At 44.2% G+C, this 22,035-nt stretch overlaps 1 protein-coding gene across 13 annotated transcripts in view; it reads left to right on the top strand.

Moving 5' to 3' along the window:
• Nucleotides 1-22,035, top strand: part of Grip1 (glutamate receptor interacting protein 1) — a 649,740-nt gene that overhangs the window by 598,159 nt on the left and 29,546 nt on the right. For 9 of the 13 annotated variants that reach the window (XM_028869613.2, XM_028869622.2, XM_037196740.1 and 6 more), the window contains 6 exons: nucleotides 578-717; nucleotides 888-1,082; nucleotides 10,522-10,678; nucleotides 11,963-12,074; nucleotides 12,218-12,262; nucleotides 16,639-16,872. In XM_028869613.2, coding sequence (XP_028725446.2) covers nucleotides 578-717; nucleotides 888-1,082; nucleotides 10,522-10,678; nucleotides 11,963-12,074; nucleotides 12,218-12,262; nucleotides 16,639-16,872 — 883 coding nt within the window. The remainder of the gene's footprint in view (nucleotides 1-577; nucleotides 718-887; nucleotides 1,083-10,521; nucleotides 10,679-11,962; nucleotides 12,075-12,217; nucleotides 12,263-16,638; nucleotides 16,873-22,035) is intronic. The other 4 variants (XM_037196738.1, XM_037196739.1, XM_028869624.2 and 1 more) reach the window with 1 other exon arrangement.

The raw sequence follows: 22,035 nt of genomic DNA, 5'->3' as shown, positions 1-22,035 counted from the left end.
TTTGAGATGATCACCCCCATTCTAGTGGTGAGAAATTAATACCCAGAGAGATTAAAATAAGGTGACCCATGTCATCACACAGCTGACCTGGTGGGTGACAGAGACAGACTTAAACTTAGCCCTAAATAATCCTTTTCAACCCTCAGAATGAGGCAAAGGCTGCTGCAACTCTTGTCTGGTCTGATTGTCTGCCCCAATCTCTTGAACTTGTCTTAAAGTGAGCACCGCTTCGCATTAAACATTTTAAATTGTGGGAATCAAGAATGTTGCCTGCTACACACTGCTACAACTGTTGTCCCTTCGATTTCATTTCCTGGGGACCTGTAAGGAGCTTACCAAATGACTCAGCTTTCTTGGAGTTTAAAAAATACCCAAGACCATTCTCACAACTAATTAAGACACTCTTTCTAATTTTATTGGAAACTACTAAAAAGCAATTCACAACAGATGCATTTACGGCATTTCCCAAGAGCAAGCTAGAAGTGAATTTTAGAGACCTCACCAAGTCTTTATTATAATTAATGTGCAGGCATATTGGGAATTTATCTCCCTTCTCTACCCCTGTCTGGTGTTCCAGGACTGGAGCGATCCACATCGGAGATCGAATCCTAGCCATCAATAGCAGCAGCTTGAAGGGAAAGCCTCTGAGTGAAGCCATCCACTTGCTACAGATGGCAGGAGAGACTGTAACCCTGAAAATTAAGAAACAGACAGATGGTGAGTGGGACAAGAGTCCCAATTAAGAATTTCCAGTGTGTTTCCTTCCCTAAAAGAATGCGCTTAGTATCTGTGTGTGTTTCTAGGGAAATGGCTCTCCAGCTAGAATATTTAAGAATCTTTTGATTTGAATTTACACTGATGCATACCCTCTTTCCCTGTCTGTAAAGCCCAATCAGCATCAAGTCCCAAGAAGTTCCCCATCCCCAGCCACTCGAGTGACCTGGGAGATGGTGAAGAGGACTCCTCCCCAATACAGAAGCCTGGCAAGCTCTCCGATGTGTACCCCTCCACGGTGCCCAGCGTGGACAGTGCTGTGGACTCCTGGGATGGGTCTGGAATTGATGCCAGCTATGGGAGTCAAGGTATGGAAGATTTACCTCTGTTCCATGTGCAGAATGTCTTTTGGTAACCTATATCTTATGTCCACCTTGGACAACCTGAGCACTTTCGCCTGCTGGCCTAGAATTCTATCTTTCTTGTAAGTCATGGGCATTTTATCATACATTGATAGGCCCCTGATGTCCAAGTGTTCCATACAGAAAGCTTAGGTGGATATGAAGCAGACCGTTCGGCGGGGTTAATGGAGACAGGTTCCATTGTGTTATAGTTTTAGCAAGCATTCCACAAAGATGGGAAGGGGGATCTGAGCCTGTAAACAAGGGAGTTGCCAATGACTAGTGACCCCATTGATTCTTGGGCATTCCTGGCTTGAATGAAAACCACAGTTTTCCTTGGTACTCGTTGTTAGGGTGATGTAGTTGTGAGATGTGAAGGTGTGTCATAGACGTGTCTCTACAGACATCCTGCTGCCATCCATAACACAAACAGCATGGAGAACAGGTTTGAGTGTATATCCAGCTACCTCTCATCTCGGTTCCTATTTCTTTTTGATAAGCCACCTTGGTTGTGTCCCTCTCTACCAAGTCCTAGATAGATGGGGAAAAATTGAAAGGACATGTTATATCAATTTCCTGAGCCATTACATAGTCATGATATTGGAATTTGGTGGAGAAGATATGTCGGACATCTCAGGTAAAGTTCAAGATCGATTATGGTGTGTGTGTGTGTGTGTGTGTGTGTGTGTGTGTGTGTGTGTGTGTGTGTGTGTGTAATGGTGTGCTGAGTACAAGCACAAAAGTGCAGGAGACCAGAGGTGTCCCATCTCCCTAGAGCTAGAGTGACAAGGAGTCGTGAGCCACCTGATGTGAGCACTGGGAACCAAACTCAAGTCCTCTGCTGAGCCATCTCTCCAGCCCCCACCACAAATAAAACTCAACCCTTCATTTATCCGGCAATTCTTCCGAGTCATGATATCTTGTGACATGCCACCCAATGTCACATTTTCATTGCCTGAAAATGATTTGGGATGTAAGAAGATGCCAGATAAAGGACCCTAGTCAAGTTTTATCACAGTAAGTGGAGTTTCTTTATTAGTGGATGTGTTGATTTTTTCTTTACTAATGCAGAAACATTTTTACACACATTTTCTCAAAAGAAAACTATTGATATCAGTGAGTTCTGCCCTATGAGGTGATACATGTAAACTCAACTATTCCAGCCTTTTGCACCCTAAGACCAGGACCATGATTGGCATATGAAACATATCTTTTCCTTAGTAAAAGATGAAAAACTACTTTATGAAACATTTCAAAAAAACTTGAATAATAGTCATAATAATATAAATTTAACACTGACACATTAAAATCTTTATAAGGCTGAAGAAACTAAGAGATTATGATGATGGAGCAGAGTTGAGATAATTTAAAAATGTAACAATGCCTTATATCGGTCGAATGCTTGAGTTGACTAAACATGTTCACATGACGAGTCTCATGAAGGAAATGGCAAGTCGAAGGTCACTGTTGGTCATGGGTTCCCGTGTGAGGGGAAGATGCAGAAGCCAGTTAGTCTGACATCTGGTGTGGTCCTTGGGGCTGTGTCCAGCGCTGCTGAGTGTGAGCGTGTTGTGTGTCCTTGAGCCCTGAGCTGACAGGCTCTCTCTGCCTTCCCTCTCTCTCCAGCAGTTCTGACAGCTCAGAAGTCCTCACGGTGTAGAGCTGAAATCAGCCCAGCCCTTGGTTTCTGTCAATTATTCTTAGTTACACCCTCAAGGTGATTCAGAAGCGGCTCCAGCCCCGCTTCCACATGGCAACCCTTTTGGCGGCTGGATGATGTTATCGCTTCTCTTTTAAGTTTTCCTTCTTCAAGCAAAATAGCCCAGTTCCTTTAACTGCACCCCCACCTAACCTATTTTTGAGCCTCTTTATTGGCCCGTGGCTCTCTCTTCTCAATATGCCCAAGTTTAACTCTGTGCTTATTCAAGTATAGCACTCAGAAACCAGTCCTCAGCTCAGCAAGCCTGCCCTGTCCTCATGAAGACAGTAGATCCTGACAGGGTCACCCACTGCAGCGTGTGGGTTTGGACTGCACATAATAATCATCACTCATTTTGAGCTTGCTGTTCATCAAGATCTCTGAGTCTGGGTTTCTTAAGGCATTGCGTGAAAACCAGGTGGAGTTAGCTTTTAACTGGTTTTTTTGTTTTGTTTTGGTTTGTTTTTTTTTGTTTGTTTGTTTTTAATTTTTCAAGACAGGGTTTCTCTGTGTAATAGCCCTGGCTGTCCTAGAACTTGCTTTTGTAGACCAGGCTGGCTGTGAACTCACAGAGATCCACCTGTCTCTGCCTCCCCAGTGCTGGGATTGAAAGCATGTGCCACCACCCTCAACACCCCCACGCCCCACCCCTACCCACCCCCACCGCACCCTTACCCACCCCCACCCCACCCCTATCTACCCCCAACCCCGGCTAGCTTGTAACTATTTATATTGACTTTTCATAAGCAAAGTATAAAATATACTTATTTTCCTCTTATTAATTATCAAGTCTTGAGATATAGCTAGTCTTTCCAACTTGTCCCTCTAGCCCAGCAGTTCTCAACCTGTGGGTCATGACCCCTTTGTGCAGGAGTCTCATATCAGATATCCTGCATGTCATTTATGTTATGATTCGTAACAGTCACAAAATTACAGTAATAAGGTAGCAATACAATAATTTTATGGTTGGGGGTCACCATGACATCTGGAACTGTATTAAAGGGTCGCAGCATCAGGAAAGTTGAGAGCCACTGATTTTGTAGGGTTAGGACGATTGAAAACCGGGCTGGAGAGATGGCTCAGAGGTTAAGAGCAGCAGCTGCTCTTCCAGAGGTCCTGAGTTCAATTCCCAACAACCACATGGTGGCTCACAACCATCTGTAATGAGATCTGGCGCCCGCTTCTGGCCTGCAGGGACACATGCAGGCAGAACACTGTATACATAATAAATAAATAAATCTTTAAAAAAAAGAGAGAGAGAGGAGAGAGAAGGAAAGAGAAAGAAAGAAAGGAAGAAAGAAAGAGAGAGAGAAAGAAAGAAAGAAAAAGAGAGACAGAGAGAAAGAAAGAAAGAGAGAGAGAGAAAGAAAGAAAGAAAGAAAGAAAGAAAGAAAGAAAGAAAGAAAGAAAGAAAGAAAGAAAGAAAGAAAAAGAAGAAAGAAAGACCCAGACAGACTTGTACACTCTCTCTCCTTTAAGCCTGTAGCTGCCCCAGATTTGCTGAACCCTCACAATGCAAAATGTTCTTTACTGTCCGCCACTACTTCACCCAAATGCCCCACTTACTCATTCAATGGATGTTTAAGGTCTAGCTAGCGTCATTCAACAGGATGAGGTCTCCGTTCTCATAGAAGGGCCCAACAGTTCCCAAGTCAGCAAACAACTGCCAACAATGATGAACATTTCTTAATGGAAAAGGAAATAGACTGGAATGACCAAGAACAATGGGGGAGAAGCAGGGTTGTATAATAAAGGGTTACGGTGGGCAACCTTGATTTGAGTGAGGGTACGAGCTTCACCTAGTCGTCCCTGGGGTGACTTCTCCTTCTCCCGTTCTCTAGTGCCCCAAGCCAGTCTCCTTTATCCAGATCTGGATCATTGGGCCCTTGGGTCTTAATTATTGCTTCTTCTAACTGAGGAAACTCTGATGGCTTCTGGGATATCGCAAAAGTCGATATAAGAGGAGGAGATCATCATCTCTTGAACTCTCATCCTCAGGGAAATTGATGCTCTTGTGTGGTCTCTGCAATCCTCAACTCTCAACTCAGCTAGGTTTCTGTCTGATTATTTGAATTCACTTTTACCATTTGTATATTCCCTAGAAAAACAATCTTTTTAATCCAAGTTTAAATACATTTGCATATAATTAAGTAATCTCTTGATTAATTCTTCTATTTTCTCAGTTTCTAAACACATCCCTAATACGCATTCCTTGATATATTTGTGTTACTAATGTTTCCATGATTAGATTATTAGTGGTTTGCTCTTATTTTTTCCCTCAGAAATTGTCAGTTATGTTTACTTATTATTTCCACTCTGGGTCTTTGACATCACATTTTTGCCTTCGGTTTAACTCTTTCCTTCAATCTCTTGGATTTTGTTCCTTTCCTAGTTTGAATTAGAAGGCATCATCCATGTATTTCCACGTTTCCTTGTAGTGTTTGTAAGGGTGGCAAAAGTCGGTACCAGAGGCCCCTGTGCCCAGTCAGAGCCCAGCTTTCTGAAGAGGTAGTTAAGGAATACAAACTGCCACACTGAGGGCACACCTCACCCATCCCCCCGTGGTGGCATTCCCGACTTCCTTCTACTTAGCCTCAGGTCTCTACATGCTCGTGTATCATTTCCATCAGCTCACCCAGTTTCCACTGAGTTCTGGTGTTTCTACTGTGGTCTCTAGTTTTATAGAAGATGGCTTTGATGTATATTTTTTATAAAATAAATTGATATTCTATTTGGTCACCTTCAGCCTTTGCTCCATGACAGGCTTTTCCTGTTATACTGTGTTTCCCTTCCTCCCTCCTTCATCCTTCCCTCCTCCCCTTTCTCTCTCTCACTCTCTTCCTCCCTCCCTTCCTACTTCTTCCTTCCCTTTTTTTGTTTTCTGTTTTTTTTTTTTTTTTTTTTTTTTTTTTTTTTTTGAGACATGGTTTTTCTGTGCTAACAGTCCTGGCTGTCCTGGAACTCACTGTGACCTACCTGCCTCTGCCTCCCAAATGCTGGGATTAAAGGCGTGCGCCAACACCGCCTGCCCCCCATATTATTTTAAAATAAACTTTGCATACAGCTTGCACCCACCCTTTAAAAATTAGCACTCACCACCCCATTGAGGGAATCTACCCTGAACTGGAAGTTTGCTCCAGACTCTGAGCAAGCTGCAAGCTCCCATTGTGCTCTAGGCTAGCCACCCCCTAGCCACTTCACAGCGGTGACAAAGATAAGGCCTTCCCCAGCTGGCAGGGAGCAGAGGCTGCCATGCTCACCGGAAGAACTGCACCCCTCTGCTTATGCCCTCTCTCTGTCCACCTGTTGTTCCCCTGGTGATAGACAGGGTCTCCGGTGTTTGCTGCCACCAGCTGGTTCAGCGCGTCCTCTCCTCACGTTCTAAGTAAACTATTGCTGCTCTGTCTCTGCTATGGCCTCTGTTTTGGTTGAATGGGGCTCTGAAAGTCTTTGCAAGTCTCTTCTTTTAGCCCCATACCACCACCAGCAGCAGCAGCAGCAGCAGCAGCTTCTCACGTGACCCTCACTCAATTTGCCAATTTTCCTCATGTTCTTTGGCTTGGAGTTATGGACCAATTACAGGTGCAGTGAAGACAGGGTGGGATTCTGCTGTGTGTCGTCCACTTCTAGGGGTGACATCTGAAAGCGGGAAGAACTTTTTCCTCCCTCTGCCATTTTTCAAGCAGTGTTCACCCAGACCCGTGAAAGCTTTATTGGCAGGAACAATTACAAATAGCCGCTAGAGCATATAATTTTATTTTCTTGTTCTTAACAAAACTGGGTCTTTGTAAAAAGAAATCTGGCCAAGATTGTCTGGCTTGCCTTCTTATGTGAAAATTGGTTTCCAAAACTACAAGGAACAACAAGACTTTCAACCCCCAAATTCTAGGCTCAAGGAGTAAATTCCCCAAAAGCATTTTCAAATTTTCTATGTAGGAGCCAATACTGTTTGGCTTCCTTTTCCGCAGGAAGACTGGTTGGGAGTTAAAGGGTATGGATGGAAAATACACACAGAAAAGCAAATATGACTGAGTTGGGGGGTGTCGGGACTTGACGAATGTCTCTGATTTATTATCCCTAAACATGAAAACCACCGTGCCAAGGCTATTTGGAAGCACCTACATTTGTGAAGCTTTATCTTCCATTCTGCAAATAAATAAAATGAAACATGGTGCTCAGCAGAAAGAACCAAGACTGAATTTTAAACCCTCATTACAACGCAAAATATAAACCTCGATATTAAAACCAAGATGCAGAAGAAATAAAGAAGAGAGAGGGATAAAAGTTTCCACTTCTGAATCAAGGCAGTGATTACTTACAACATATATTTTTACAATTTCTTTGATCAAAGTTTCACTTAAAATGCAGTTTACAGAAGCCGGGGCGATGCCTCCGTGGGTAAAGTGTCTTCCACACAAGCATATGGAGCTGAGTTGGGCTCTCCATCTACATTACAACAAACAAAACAGTCAAGGGCATCCCAGCCCTGAAGAGAAAGAGAAGGGAGGATTCCTAGGGCTTCCAGTCCAACCAGATGCCAGTCAACAAGCTCCAGATTTGGTGAGAGATCCTGCCTCAAAAAATAGGTGGAGAGCATTTGAGGAAGATACCAAATATAAATTTCTGGCATACACAGACATGCACATGCATGTGCATTCACACACACACACACACACACACACACACACACACACACACACACACACAGTACACAAACACATACACTCATATGAATGTAGTTTCAAATATCATAAACACATTTTAATTTCAAGTACTTGCACTGCCATCCAATAAAAACCAAATTAGAGTTTTGCAGTTTATTTTTTGTTTGCAACAGTTTCAGTTTGATCCCAGGGTAAAGGATTATTCCTCAGCATTTGCTATCTTCCCACCTCTGAAAAAACAGCTTGCTTTTACACCCGCCTAATTTCCTCCCCTTTAAGTCATAGTATTGACATCCACCTGCATCAGTTAGGGATTGCATTTGGCTACTTATAAAGGAAAACCAACATGATTGCATTTAACCACAGTGCAGATTTATTGTCTCACACCGTCATCCAGGGCCTGGTGGAGGCAGGCAGTGCCTTGGTGGCATCAGGGCCCACACGTCTTACTGCTTCTACCCCTTAGCATCTCCGATGTCTCTCCATCACTGCTGCCCTTGTTCCACAGCCTCCATCAAGTCTGGAGCATCACGCCTATGCTCTCACTTAGCTCTTTCTTTGAGTTATCTAGTTTCACAGTCCTGTCAATGTTACTTAGAAAAAAAAAAACAAATAGAGCCATAGTCATAGACTCTCTTAAAAAATAAATATAAAAAACTCAAAGACTCTCTTGCTGCTTCTCTGATGTTACAAGCTAAAGCCAAAGGCCTTGAGTTTCCAGCACAGAACACTTTGTAACTGGGCCTCTCCAGGGTGTATTTTATTCCATTCTATCCCAGATTCTTCATTACTCTCTAAGCAAATTTCAGTCCCTGGTATAATAAATACCCTGAAAACAAATAGTGTTTGCATATGTTAATCCACCCTGTCCTTTATCAATCCAAAATATGTTGAGAAGTAAAAGTTGGAGTTAGCTATAAAGTGTGTGTAGGGGGATAGTGTATGGGTGTGTGTGTGCACACAGGCATGCTCCAGGTATAAAGTGTGTGTAGGAAGACAGTGTATGGGTGTGTGTGGGCACAGGCATGCTCCTGTACAGATAAGTGCACACACTGAAGAAGGTCTATCCTGTAGCCAGAATCAGGGAACTTTTCCTCTAAGCCCTAACAGTGACATGATTTCAATTTTAAAGATGTAGGCATATCAATACTGATACAGAACTCTGCGATGTTTTGGGAATCTACGCTCCTAAATATTTAGCACTTTTATCCTTGGGGGTCATTTCTCGATCCAGTTACAAGTGCTCCAGCTGGTTGGCTGGCATTTCCAACATCTGGAACAAGAGTTATAAGGATTCTTCCGAGAAGTTTCCTGGCCGTGGGAATGGACAGGATGTCTCACAGATTATTCCTACTTACCACATAGCCCTGCAGCAGTGGGAGAGGATGGGCAGAGACAGCAATAGATCCAACCTGGCTAATCAGGTGACTACCTTCCTCCTCCAGGGAGGAACACATGTAGGTAATAGGAGAGACCAGAGCATCTTCTTGGGAGTGGAGAAAATGCACTCATGGATTTGTGGGTAGAGAGTAGCCTTTATTATTATGACTATGTCTTGGCCATTGCTCTTTCCAGCGTGGTCAACCCTGTCTTCCCAGCCCTTAGACCTAGGAAATACTGGCATGCTAACCTCAAGCTTTCATTGGCCAAAGACCCAGGTTCTAGCCCCCAAATAGTGAAAATTTTTGTTAGTGTTTGTTATGTTGAATTCCTTAAATACAGTTAGACACACATCTGCTATTAAGCCATATGTGTATGTTTACACAACCTGAGGAAATGAATTAAGATGGCTCAGAGGTTAAGAGCACTGGCTGTTCCTCCCGAGGACCTGAGTTCAATTTCCAGCAAACACATGGTGGCTCACAACAATCTGTAATGAGATCTGGTGCCCTCTTCTGGTGTGTAGGCAGAATACTGTATACATAATAAATAAATCTTTAAGAAAGAAAGAGAGAGAGAGAGAGAGAGAGAGAGAGAGAGAGAGAGAGAGAGAGAAAGAAAGAAAGAAAGAGAAAGAAAGAAAGGTGTGATAATTATGATATAGGCTATGGAGTCAGCCCTATGCATATGCCCTTGATTTCTCAGTTGAACCCCCAAAAGGTATACTGAAAAAATACATACTCCACCACATATTTGAAGTTGCCTTCTAAATGCTTTCCTCAAAATACCTACAAAGGATGTGATGCCTACCTTGTTATACATATCCTTTAAATCTATTACTGTCAAAATCCTGGTGTTAGAGACTTAGCTGAAATTCAAGGGTGATACATAGTACATAACCTAACTGTCCCCTAATCCCCCAACGTCTTCCCTATCAGGCTAATCAGACTTAACACCGCCCCCCCACCAACCCATCAAAAAACACATTCTTTGTTTTGCAAGTCAGATAAACATCGTAATGCTCAAGCTTCCTCACCTTGACATCTTCCTTACTTCTGACTTTCAGAAAGAGACAGTGTTTCATAGTTTCAAATGCCTTACCCTGAGTTTGCCTGGTTGAACCATGACCCAGCCTCTGGGTGCCCTTCTTTCAGGAGCAAGGCTTTTCCAACCAATCCCTGAATTTGGTAGCTCTTACTTATACTCCTTGTACTCCAGGCCGAGCACCCTCAAGGGTTTAACATGAATGAGAAATGAGTCTTGTCTTTGAAACATGGTGGGAACAGTTGTGAAAGAGAAGGTAAGGGTGAGACCCTTGTCGGTCCAGAGCCCTGACCTGTGTCAGCCAAGGCAGTATGGGGAAGATGGGGGTGTGCATGTGGACCTGAAAACTGGCCCTCCTGAAACTGTGACTTCTGAGACCCCCGAAGGCTTAGGTGCTAGAAATCACTATTCAAAGCCTTTAATGTTGTCTTTTAATTGCAATTAATTATAGTAGCACAGCTGGCTGTGAAGAAAGCCCTCAGAGCAGGGAGTCAGGATGAGTACCACTATGTGCTCGCTCTTGTTCCCGCTCCTACTTTGCCATCTGCCCCTCATCTGGCCAACGACGTCGTATCTCAGTAGATGAGATAATCCTCCTCATGCCTTGCTTCTGTTTCAGGCTCCACTTTTCAGACTTCAGGATACAATTTCAACACCTATGATTGGAGGAGTCCAAAACAAAGAGGCAGCCTGTCCCCGGTCCCCAAGCCTCGAAGCCAGACTTATCCAGACGTGGGGCTGAGTAATGAAGACTGGGATCGGTCCACAGCCAGCGGGTAGGGTGGTTGCCCCTCCCCCGATGCTGGTGACTTCCGGGTCTCAGAGGGACACGTTGCACCCTCTCCCTACCCAGTGGCAGCTTCTGTTAGCATTGACCTTGTGAAGTCACCATGTTAACCACCCCCATCAGCCACGTCGAAGGTTCCCAAATCATGTGACTGCCCAGTGAGGGCCGGCTAGCGCCAAGCAACGGTGGTGCTATTTCTCAGAGCAGCATTGGGGGGAAGCCAGCTTCTAGGAAGCATGTCTTTTCTGTGGCAATCGGCTCCTTTCCCTTCTTTTACAGGCAGTTTCACACTAAGTCCCATGTAGGCTACATCCAGAGTTCCTTTGCTTTGAGGCAGAGTCTCCCGTAAGGAGCCCTAGGCTTACCTGAAAAGTCCTCTTTGCCACAGACTCCTAGGTGTTGGGATTACAGGTGGCTGCCACCAGTCCCAGACAAGAGAACCATAGAGGGGTGTGTGTGTGTGTGTGTGTGTGTGTGTGTGTGTGTGTGTGCAACCACAGGAACCCATCTACTCGGAGCTCGCTAATGAGGCTGGATTGGCTGGCCCGCAGGCCCCAGGATCCATCTGTCTCTACATTCCCAGTACTGGGATGGCTAGTGTGTATTCCCACACCCTGCTTTCCCACATAGGTTCTGGATATCGGACTTCTGGATAGGTGCTCATGCTTACAGGGCGAGCATTTTACCAAATGAGCCATTCGCTCAGCCCACGTTCCATACTTCTTTAGTGAAGAAAGATATCTTAGGGTTGGTTCCTTATCAAAACATTTTTAAGACAATTGAAAAGTGGAAGTATTAATTTGTTCATAATGATGTTATAAATTCTTAGAGGCGATGTGTCCTCCCCCGTAGATGTAGCAGAGAAAATATATTCCCATGGTGCCGCCTGCCACAGCACAGCCACATTGATGCAGCCAGCCAGCAGTAGCCAGCAATAGCCATGAATATTCTGAAAGCCAGGTAGTAGTGACAAAGGTCATTTAATTCTGCAGGCCACTTAGCATTCCTAACATATCAGAGATACCTTTACTTGGAGGCCACAGTCCAAAGAAACCTTGGTGAAAGTGGATCTCTTTTCCCCGTGTGTGTGTGTGTGTGTGTGTGTGTGTGTGTGTGTGTGTGTGTGTGTAAAATGAGGAGAAATATTCAGTGTACAGAAGCGTATGCACATGTGTGTACAAGTTTGTGCGCATGTGTGCACTAATGTGTGTGTGCACACACGTGCATGCACGCACGCATCTTCCTTAACCCAGAATGTGTTTCTTGCGGGCAGCTTCGCAGGGGCCTCTGACAGCGCAGAGGCTGAACAAGAGGAAAACTTCTGGTCTCAAGCACTGGAGGACCTGGAGACCTGCGGCCAGTCGGGGATCCTGAGAGAGCTTGAGGTAGCCTCAGTCATGATGCTTATCTTGTTTCTACATTCATTTTTATTTTCATTTATGTATTTGTTTATTTTTTTTTTTTTGGTCCTTTTTACGTTTGCATTGATCACAGCCGTTCATTTAAAAGCTTTAACCCCTTTCCACAGGAGAAAGCTGACAGGCGTGTGTCATTGAGAAACATGACTCTCTTGGTAGCTACCCTTTCTGTTTATACTTTTGCTTGTGAAGCTGCCTTCCCCCCGCCCCGCCCTTGCCTTCCAGACAGCAGTTTGATTTTACACAATGCAGTTCTGACTGACTTGTGGCTTTCGCCATCGCTCCCTTGCTAATCCTGACTGTACCTGTTTCCCACCAAATCGCTAAGGAGCCAGCCCAGTCTCCCAACCGTGGTGCATTTCATTTCTCTTAGCTGCTTTAGAAAGGTTTCTTTGGCATGTTTTCATTTGTACCTGGTAGAGAAATTAATTTGATCGTTAAAGAGGAACATAAGAGGAAACACGATTGTGTTTTGGTTTTGCCCTTAAGTTGACAATCCCATGGCCGGTTTTTAAGAAGGCCGGTCTGTTTGATAAGCAGGCAGAATACCACTCCTTCCTGCTTTGCTGTTCACTGGAAATCTTAATTCTGTATTAACGCCACCCGAATTGGAGGAGGAATAAGCTAGATTGTAACAGCTGGACTCTGGGCGATTGCTTAAACAAAGCCTCACGTGAATCTGCTGACAGTATTCAGACTTAGTCTGGGAAGGCCTGGAATGTTTCCTTTTATGTTCTTTTAAAGTTCCTAAGCTGTAAAAAGTAAAGTGGTGAAATTCTCATTTTTGTTTTGATGTCATACGAGGTCCCCAAGTCACTCTAAGGAATGTGAATGGCACTACCGGGCGGAACTCGCGAGCCTCTAAACTGGTTACTCATCTTTACATTATTTTGCTTCTCAATTGCATGTGTGGAGACTTTCCGTGATTCTAATGTTTGTGAACCTGCAAAGAGAATTCTAAAGGAAAACAGCAGTTTGAATTTATAGACACCATAGTATTACGTGGCATGAATCTTGGCTTCAGAGCACAGTTAAAGGACCTGGGTATGGATAGACTTTATAAAATTTAAATTAAGATATGAGCTATTGATTTCTGTTTTATACAGTTTCCAAAAAGAACACAATTCTTAAGTGCCGGCTGGTTTATTTAAACTTTTACCACCCCTGTATGTAGAATCATGAGTAGTGCAGGCTGCATCAGGAACATGGATTCATAATTCTTGAGCAAATGCCCCAGCCTAACTGACTTTGGCTCCCATGCCTCCCTGTTTTGATACATTTCTCTTGTGGCACTCATTCTTCTTAGAGCTTCTTTTACATTGTGTACCTTGACAGTCCTATAAAAAGTAACTGGATGAGCCTGGGCCATTACCTGGAAGATGAGTTAGCTCACGAAAACCACCACCACGGAAGTATGTTCCAGCGGCCCACAGGTACCTCCATAGCAGCTCTATGTGGTGTGGTCCAGGAAATTACCAAGGAAGGAAGGAAAGGGACTGAGCTCTAAGCCAGAGAGAAGTTAAATCTTCAGTGAGGAGGAATGCTCACCAGTCATATTTACACTATTATCACAAAACCTTGAAACATTGTTTAAGTGAAGTGTGTTCTCTTGATTGGGAAAGCTGTTACATTTGTATCGAAGCTGGAATTCTGTGGATGAAATTTACCTTCAACATCAGAAGTTAAAGCAAACTGTGGAGTTTATAAACAGATTAGCTGAAATGATTGATTAATTAATTAATTGTGATTAAAATGAGAATTTACTACTCATTTTCATTATTGCCAGCAATAATTTAGGTTCAGCTTTAGCACTGAAAAAAATGTACAGCCTTCCCTGAGGCTAAAAACTCAAACTAAGACTTCGAGCAATTTTTAACCTCCCTCACCAGCTTTTGTGTGTATAAAACATAGGAATTGCCAAGTGGTGGCACACACCTTTAATCCGGGCACTTGGGAGGAGGCAGAGGCAGGCGGATCTCTATGAATTCAGGACAAGCCTGGTCTACAGAGTGAGTTCCAGGACAGCCAGGGCTACACAAAGAAACCCTGTCTTGAAAAATCAAGATAAAATGCTTTAAAAACCAGACATTGTAGTGATCTAATATTTACCAGAAAGATAGAGAACCTGATGTTCAATGAATACAAGAATAACTGAGTACTGAGTCTGCTGTTTCCTAACTAATGCTACTTTAACTTTTTTAACTTTAACCAGATGCCTGAACCTAAATGATATTTCTACTTTAAAGCTTTTATAATCCTTTTTAGACGCTGTTCCTTCCCTTGACGTTTAGTGTAAGTGAGCAGTCCAGTCAGGGTTTGAAAACTTGAAGGAGGGGCTCTTCTTACCTTTCCTCTTGGCCACTGGACTCTCGTAAAACCCACTGACACTGTCTCCTCTGGCAGCTCAGACTTGTCAAAGCCAGACTGTCAGCCCTCAGACTCAGTGACGGAGTGTTTTATTTCCCACATGCTTCCTGTGGATCTCACAAAAAAGAGAGAGAAAGAGAAAATAGATATAAATAAAGCAGATAAATAGTCTAAGTAGGTAAGAACAATGGATGGATGTCACCACTGCAGGAAAAAAAAAATGATCACAGGGTGCCGTCAGTTGCCACAGATTAAACACAGAAGCCATGGATGTAAGTGCCATCAAATGAAAGATACTCATGTCACCAACACAGCTGGCCACAGAGAGCTGTTAATAAGCCTCAAAAGAAAAAAGTTATTTATCGGAAATACATGATACTATAGATGCCTACATTTGGTTAAATATTAGAAATATTGGAGACTTTTTACCTACAAAAGGGAAGTTGATGTGGCTGGAGAAGCCTGAGAGCCTGTTGGTCAAGGAACAAGACTGCACCCGGACTGCTGGGCTCCCATACCCGACTCATGACCAGTTACAGAACCTACCCAGGTGTCCCTCGTCTTCCTCCCATTGTGAAGGAATAAGACGCATAATCTCTAAAGTCTACCTATGCCGTTACTGAATATTAAGTGACACACACTATGTGCAGTGCTGGGTCATGGGCGGGGATTTGTCTGCAGCTAGAATTTCCGTTCTCAAAAGCATCAGCCACGTACGTGGTCTAGTCAGAACCGGTGTGTCGGTCTTGTCTCTGTCTCATGCAGTTGTCAGATCTATGCATATCTGCGCCAATACTTGGCTGTTGTGCTTTCTTAGTGGCACACGTGTACACTGAGCATCAATGGGGAGATGCAAACTCTTACATCAGACAACAAATAAAGATGCTGTTCACTTGGCAGTGTTCCCTTCAGTGAATAGACACCGGGAGTGCCCTTGGTTCTGTTACTGCCTGTATGACCCTGGGCAAGAAAAACGCCTTGCACTTCGGTCTCCTATAAACTGGGATGAGTGAAGTGCCTACCTTCCAGACTTACATGGCTTAAGTTAATGAATACATTCAAAAGAGTTCAACAAATCAAGCTTTGTTGCTTATAGCTTTTTTCATTAATGTAATCAAGCCACATTTTATTTATTCTCCTGGGTGTAGACATAATTTCTGTTTCTGTAGTTTCAGGCACGTTTACCAGTGCACACTTTTGTATATAAGCATCATATAAGGAATACAGAGAGGGCCACAGTCCTGTTTCTAGAATCCTGGCACCCTCTAACAAGGGAAATGTCCATTCCCATCACGATACGCTTTCAAATCCTTTTTTTGTTCTAGTTCTGCCATCCAGGGATGTAGTCTTGCCATTGCTTATGCATTATTCAGGGAATATATTTGAAGCTGAGCAAACTTCCCTTTCATTGGTAAAAACCCAATCCAAGCCTCGCAGTTGAGCGATGATTAAATTGAGCAAATGGTTGAATCCAATATAAAAGGGTAATTTTTTTAAACCTCCCTGAGAATATCACACAAAGACCACTTCTAAGCAATACTCTGGGCCATGAGATACAGAAGCCAAATGCCAATGAATATTAAAAGATGCATCTACAAGCTTCTGGGGCAGGTCACGGGACCAAAAAGAAGATGGTCTTGACAGTGCCAGGCTGGAAGTGTTAGGAGACCCCTTTGCCTCTGTATCAGTCATCCCATTCCAGCCTAAAGAAAGACTGCATCTGTTGAGGCCAGAGGCAGCATTACAGGCAGCAGCAGCCTGGCCTCCACCATGAAGCTCTTCTCTAAGACACACTGAAGGTGCCTCCATGAATCCCAGCTCTCAGAGCCAACTTGGTGGGAAGTTGGTGCTTAAAATGCAGTTTGCAGTAAACTAATGTTGGAACTTTTCAATTTGCCTCAACATTGCTAGGGGTGGTATTTGATTAAATAAACTCAAGGGCTTAAGTACTTCCATTCGATTTGAGATGTGCATTATAAATGTAATTGCAAAGCAAGTTCCAGACTTTCGTAGTTCAGCTAGTGCGTCCATTCTCCAGCCTTTGGTTATGCCCTGAAGACACCATATTTTGACTGGGCAGAAGGAGAATTGTGCTTAATGTTGAGCCAGCAAGCCCTACCCTTCGCCGTGGTTTAATTGTCTCTGAAAATTGTCAATGCCACAGGCCACAATCATGTCGGGGAGCACCATGAGTTTGAATCATGAGGCTCCAACGGCCCGCAGTCAGCTGGGGCGGCAGGCCAGCTTCCAGGAGCGGAGCAGTTCACGGCCACACTACAGCCAAACAACTCGCAGTAACACCCTGCCCTCAGACGTGGGCAGGAAGTCGGTAACCCTGAGGAAAATGAAGCAAGAAATAAAGGAGATCATGTCCCCAACTCCCGTGGAGCTTCACAAGGTCAGTAGACTTCCTCTTCCTCCCCTGATGCCGAATGTACCAGCCATTCTGCGTGACGCTTGGCCATGACTTCTCCTGTGGGCTCAGCCCAAGAGAGAAGTCGGAGTTGAAGGACATAGCCCCCCAGAGACATGCCTCTTAACACATGTCCCCTGGGAGGATTAGCCTGGAAAGTGGGGAAGACTGATGTTTCAGGTGACGTGTTTATCAAACGTTGGTCAAAATCTTGCAAAAATGTGAGACCCCTATGTGGAGCTCTGATGAATTAGTCTGTGCTCCTTGGAAAGTGGATGGATTTTTACACATCTTTTGTCCGTCACCTCACTGATAAGAAACCTAAAGTTCACTGTAAGCAGGCTTACCCCTCAGTTACATGCCTACAGTAGACACGAAACTCTCAACACAACATTAGATATCCTGGGCCAGGGCATGTTGGACTATAATGTTTTTCACTTCCCGGAGAAAACTCCCTGTCACACTTAGCCACACCCAAGAGCTGCCTTCAGAGTTTAAGTGGCGCAGGTGTGACGGCACTGGTGGGTCCCAGGCCAACAAGAGCAGTGAGTGGCAGGGAGGTGTCTCTGGCTTCTGTAGCTAGCAATGGTACTTTATTCCTTTTTAATATGTGAGGACATATAAAATGTAACAACCTCGGCCAGGCAGCGGCGGTGGCGCACGCCTTTAATCCCAGCACTCAGGAGGCAGAGGCAGGCGGATCTCTGAGAGTTCGAGGCCAGCCTGGGCTACCAAGTGAGTTCCAGGAAAGGCACAAAGCTACACAGAGAAACCCTGTCTCGTAAAACAAAAACAAAACAAAGCAAAACAAAAAAAAAAATAACAACCTCAACCCCACTTTTGATGAGAGCCAAGATGCTCCCTATCGTTAATAATCTCCTAACATAATTCATTTTACTCAACAGAACACATGAGTGTCAGGTCCAAAGGAATGAACGGGCCATGACTCTCTTTTCCTATAAAGACTTCAATTTCCCTAAGTACCCTACAAAACATAGCTATTTGTTCTGTAGCTGACAGAGTATGATGGGGGCGGGGGGGCAGGGAGATAATGTAATGAGTTAATGTAATGAGGTAAGCTCTGGTTCTGGATCTTTCTTTTTAGCACACTTTGTCCATTCATTTGACATATAGACCATGTAGCCTGTATATACACATGTCCTCAAAGGATACACTGTCATCCTTGGGAAGTGCAACCATCTAGGAAACAGTGGGAAGTTGGGGAGGGGGGTGCGGTCAGCACAAGGACAGTAGCAAGCCTCGGAGTGCAAGAAGTGGCACTCCCCCTCCTGTGAAGGAAACAGAAAAGACTTCCTAGACATAGGTATTGACTGTGCAGTGGAGGGTGGGGAGACATTCCAAGCACAGAAATTAGCATGTGCAAAAGAATAGCAAAGAGCATCGTGTATTTCAGGCGTGAAAATGGTCTCATAGGACCAGGGTTCTTTGCATTAGGAGAATTTCAGAAAAGCAAAGATACCTCTGGCGTTTTCCAATTAGGGTCCAGATTGCGCCCCCTTGCACAGTTTATCTTATCTGTCTGGTTGTCCTAAATACATCTGCTTGGTAACTCACTCGCAGATCGACGTAGACCATCATGCCATAGGAAATCCCATGGCCACGAAATTGCAAAGGCTCCATGTTCATTGTTAATTCTGTTCTGCCAAGAGAAAACTCAACCCTCCTAGTTCCCTTGGGGGGGGGGGTGAACACTGCCTTTCCCTCTTCTCTCAGCTTCCACCCAGGTTGAGAAAACCACGCCTGTTTACCTCTTCTTCTTTAGCCTCAAAGAAATGATACCAACACGCACCGAGTACCTATTGAATTCTGTGTATCTGCTGCATATTTTTAGCTCTCCCAATAGACATTTTGAGTTAGCATGTATTATTCTCATTTACACGATAAGGAAAGTTGCAGCATGAAATTCTCTCTCTCTCTCTCTCTCTCTCTCTCTCTCTCTCTCTCTTTCTCTCTCCCTCTCTCTCTCTCTCTCTCTTTCTCTCTCTCTCTTCTCTCTCTTTCTCTCTCTCTCCCTCTCTCTCCTCTCTCTCTCCTTCTCTCTCTTTCTCTCTCCCCCTCTCTCTCTTTCTCTCTCTCTCTTTCTCTCTCTCTTCTCTCTCTCTCTCTCTCTCTCTCTCTCTCTCTCTCTCTCTCTCTCTCTCTTTCTTTCTGGAGTGAAGCTATCTCCTCAAAGACAGCTACTTTATGGCCCGGGAACATAAACATCTTGTCTCCCTATCATCCCTCCACTGACAGCATTCAGCAGAAATCGTGACAGTAAACTGGATGAGGAAATTGTTGTAACTGAGATTTTTTAGTGGGGGCTCGACTCGAAATACAAATCTTATTAAACAGGAAAACTGTATTGCTCGCTTATTCATCTAACAGTTGGCGGTGGATCAGTTGGCAAATGTGTGCACCAGGGTGTGAACTGAGGGTGTGTGTCTGTGTGTGTGTGGGGGGGGGGTGAGCGTGAAATCATGGGCACAAATGTGGCCCTGATGAATGTCACACTGCTTTGTCCCCTCAGTTTGTCATTTCTCCTAAAAAGTGGTTATGTGCACCTCTCCTGGAGCTTGACTTTCTTCCAGACTTATCCCCAACAAAATGAGGCTCTCAGAGACTAAGCGGTGCTCTGTCATTAGAGCCCCCCCAAAGTGTCCATTTAAGATGGGGCCTGTGGGCTGGTGCTGTGCAGTTCTTGGGGTAGCTTCTGAGAACATCTAGGGTATCTTCAAGTGAATTTGGTTACCTTGAAAAACCATCTAATGCACTTGCTGCTTAGCACACCTCCAGTGGTTGGAAAGGAAATGGTCATGAACCAAAGAGACTGACCTCAGAGTAAAGACTCTTCTTGGTTGTGTCTGTGTCTTACATGTGAGCATCTTTGAGTACCTGATGTCGTGGGAAAGCATGCTAACATGTGAATTGTTTTAGTCAATGTTTATGGCTGTGATGGAGTATCGAATGGAAACTGATTGTGGAAGGAAAGATTCAGTTTGGTTCGTGGTTTCAGAGGATGTGGTCCATCCCAAGAGGTGTGGCGTGTCTTGAGACGCTGTCTTTACATCATGGACCAGAAATGGGAGAACAATGCAGGAAACAGTCCATGATAAAATGTTCCTACAGACCCACCACCAGCAACCTACTCCCTCCACTGAGGCACCATGTCCTAAAGTTTCCACAGCCTCCCAAAACATTGCTAGCTTCTGGGATCAATCATTCGAATAGTGATGTCATGGGGACCATTATACATTCAAACCATAACATTGAGAGAGTTATCTTCCCTCTGATCCTGCCTGCTTGTCACAAGCCTTTGTCAGAACTTAGAGGCAGCATGGAGAAGGAGCCACAGAATTAGGAAACTCCCCTGTCTCCCTAGGCTGAACATAACTAGCTAGCTAGAAGTTACCTAGAGTCTGAACAAACACTGGTTTTCAGTCCCTGAAAGGTTATCATAGAGGAATTTCCCAGAGGCTACACAATCGGAGTTACCAGGGTAGGTGACACCAATGGACCTAAGCAGACTTGGTGTCACTTTACTGTTTCAGTCTTTCTGGTGATTGTCACTTGCTTGAAGTTTGGATCCATTTGTGTCCAAGTTGGATCAAGACAGGATGAGTGAATAGACACATCCATACCACTGTAAGAAAGGCAAGGGAAGTGAAAAGCTCAAGCCCATCATCTAGGGGGTGTGGGTCACTAACATTGCCTTCATACAGAAGTGTTAGCTTGTCGGCTAGTTTCTTGACTGTGGTGGTTTACAGTTGTGGAATATTAGTCAAAGATGTGTTACATTCTTGTATGCGGTTGGATATTTGTTTAGTGATGCAAAGGTATGTTGCATTCTTTCATGTTGCATTTGTTGAACTCTGTGAAGCTGTGTTACTGTGCCTGCCTAGAACACCCGATGGGTCTAATAAAGAGCTGAACGGCCAGCAGCTGGGTAGAGAGAAAGGCTAGGTGGGCCTGGCAGGCAGAGAGAATAAATACAAGGAGAAATCTTGGAAGAGGGGATCAAGGGGTAACAAAAGAAGAATGCAGGGAGTCAGCCACCCAGCTACACAGCCAGCCACAAAGTAAGAAGTAAAGAAAGGTATATAGAATAGAGAAAAATAAAAGTCTAGAGGCAAAAGGTAGACGGGATAATTTAAGAAAAGCTGGCTAGCAACAAACCAAGCTAAGGCCAGGCATTTATAAGAAAGAGTAAGTTTTCATGTGATTTATTTGGGAGCTGGGTTGTGCCCCCCCTCAAAGAGCCAAAAGAGTAAAGAGTAAAACAACCAACTACAGTTTACAACTGGATGGAACAGGGAGACACCTAGGATCTTCATAAACACACCTTTGGGTGTCCTAAGACATTTTCATAAACAATCAGATAATGAGGGCTCTGAATTAATTGATGGCATAATCCATTCAAGATTCAAAATTTGAATAAGTTATGGGGAGGTGGTACAACCGTGGAAGGGGAAGCCTAGTTAGAGAAATCAGATGAGTCTTTGAAGGACACGTCTGGCCATAACATTTCTTTTTCTTTCAAGGCATGTTCTCATATAGCCCAGGATGGCCTCAAACTCATTGTGTAACCTTAAATATCTGGTCCTCCTGCTTCTACCCTACAGATGCCAGGATCACAGGTGTGTGTCACCATTCCTGGTTTTATGTGATGCTAGGGATAGGGCTGAGGGCTTCATGCATGCTCCATCTCCAGCCTTTTGTCCCACCATGGATGCTCCACACCTGGACTCTGACAACCCTGGTGTGTCCTGCCTCAGTGCAGATTCAGAATCAACACAGCCCCAAAGACTACATCCATAGGCTCTGTTACAGGAAAATGGAGTGTCTCAACTTGCTCTCACTCCATCCTTTCCTCCTCGTTTTCTACCCATGCCTTCCTTCCCTACATTCTTTTTCTCCCCCTGTCCTTCAGCCATTGAACTCATTCCAAGAGGTGCTAATAGATCCCAGGCAACAATTTGAAAAGTAAAGGACGGTCGGTTGATTTAGAGGGGAGATGACCGTCCCTATGGGGTGCTTGTTAAAACACGGAGTCTGTGTTTTCAGGGACACTTACATTTTAGCAACACTGTCAGTGGATTCTCTTGAGGACTAAAGATTAAGAATCATGCAGGAAAGTTTTGCTAGCTC

The sequence above is a fragment of the Peromyscus leucopus genome, chromosome 18 (assembly GCF_004664715.2).
Source record: "Peromyscus leucopus breed LL Stock chromosome 18, UCI_PerLeu_2.1, whole genome shotgun sequence".
NCBI lineage: Eukaryota > Metazoa > Chordata > Mammalia > Rodentia > Cricetidae > Peromyscus > Peromyscus leucopus.
Note: the sequence above shows the minus strand (reverse complement) of the source record. Positions and strands in the feature narration are given on the sequence as shown.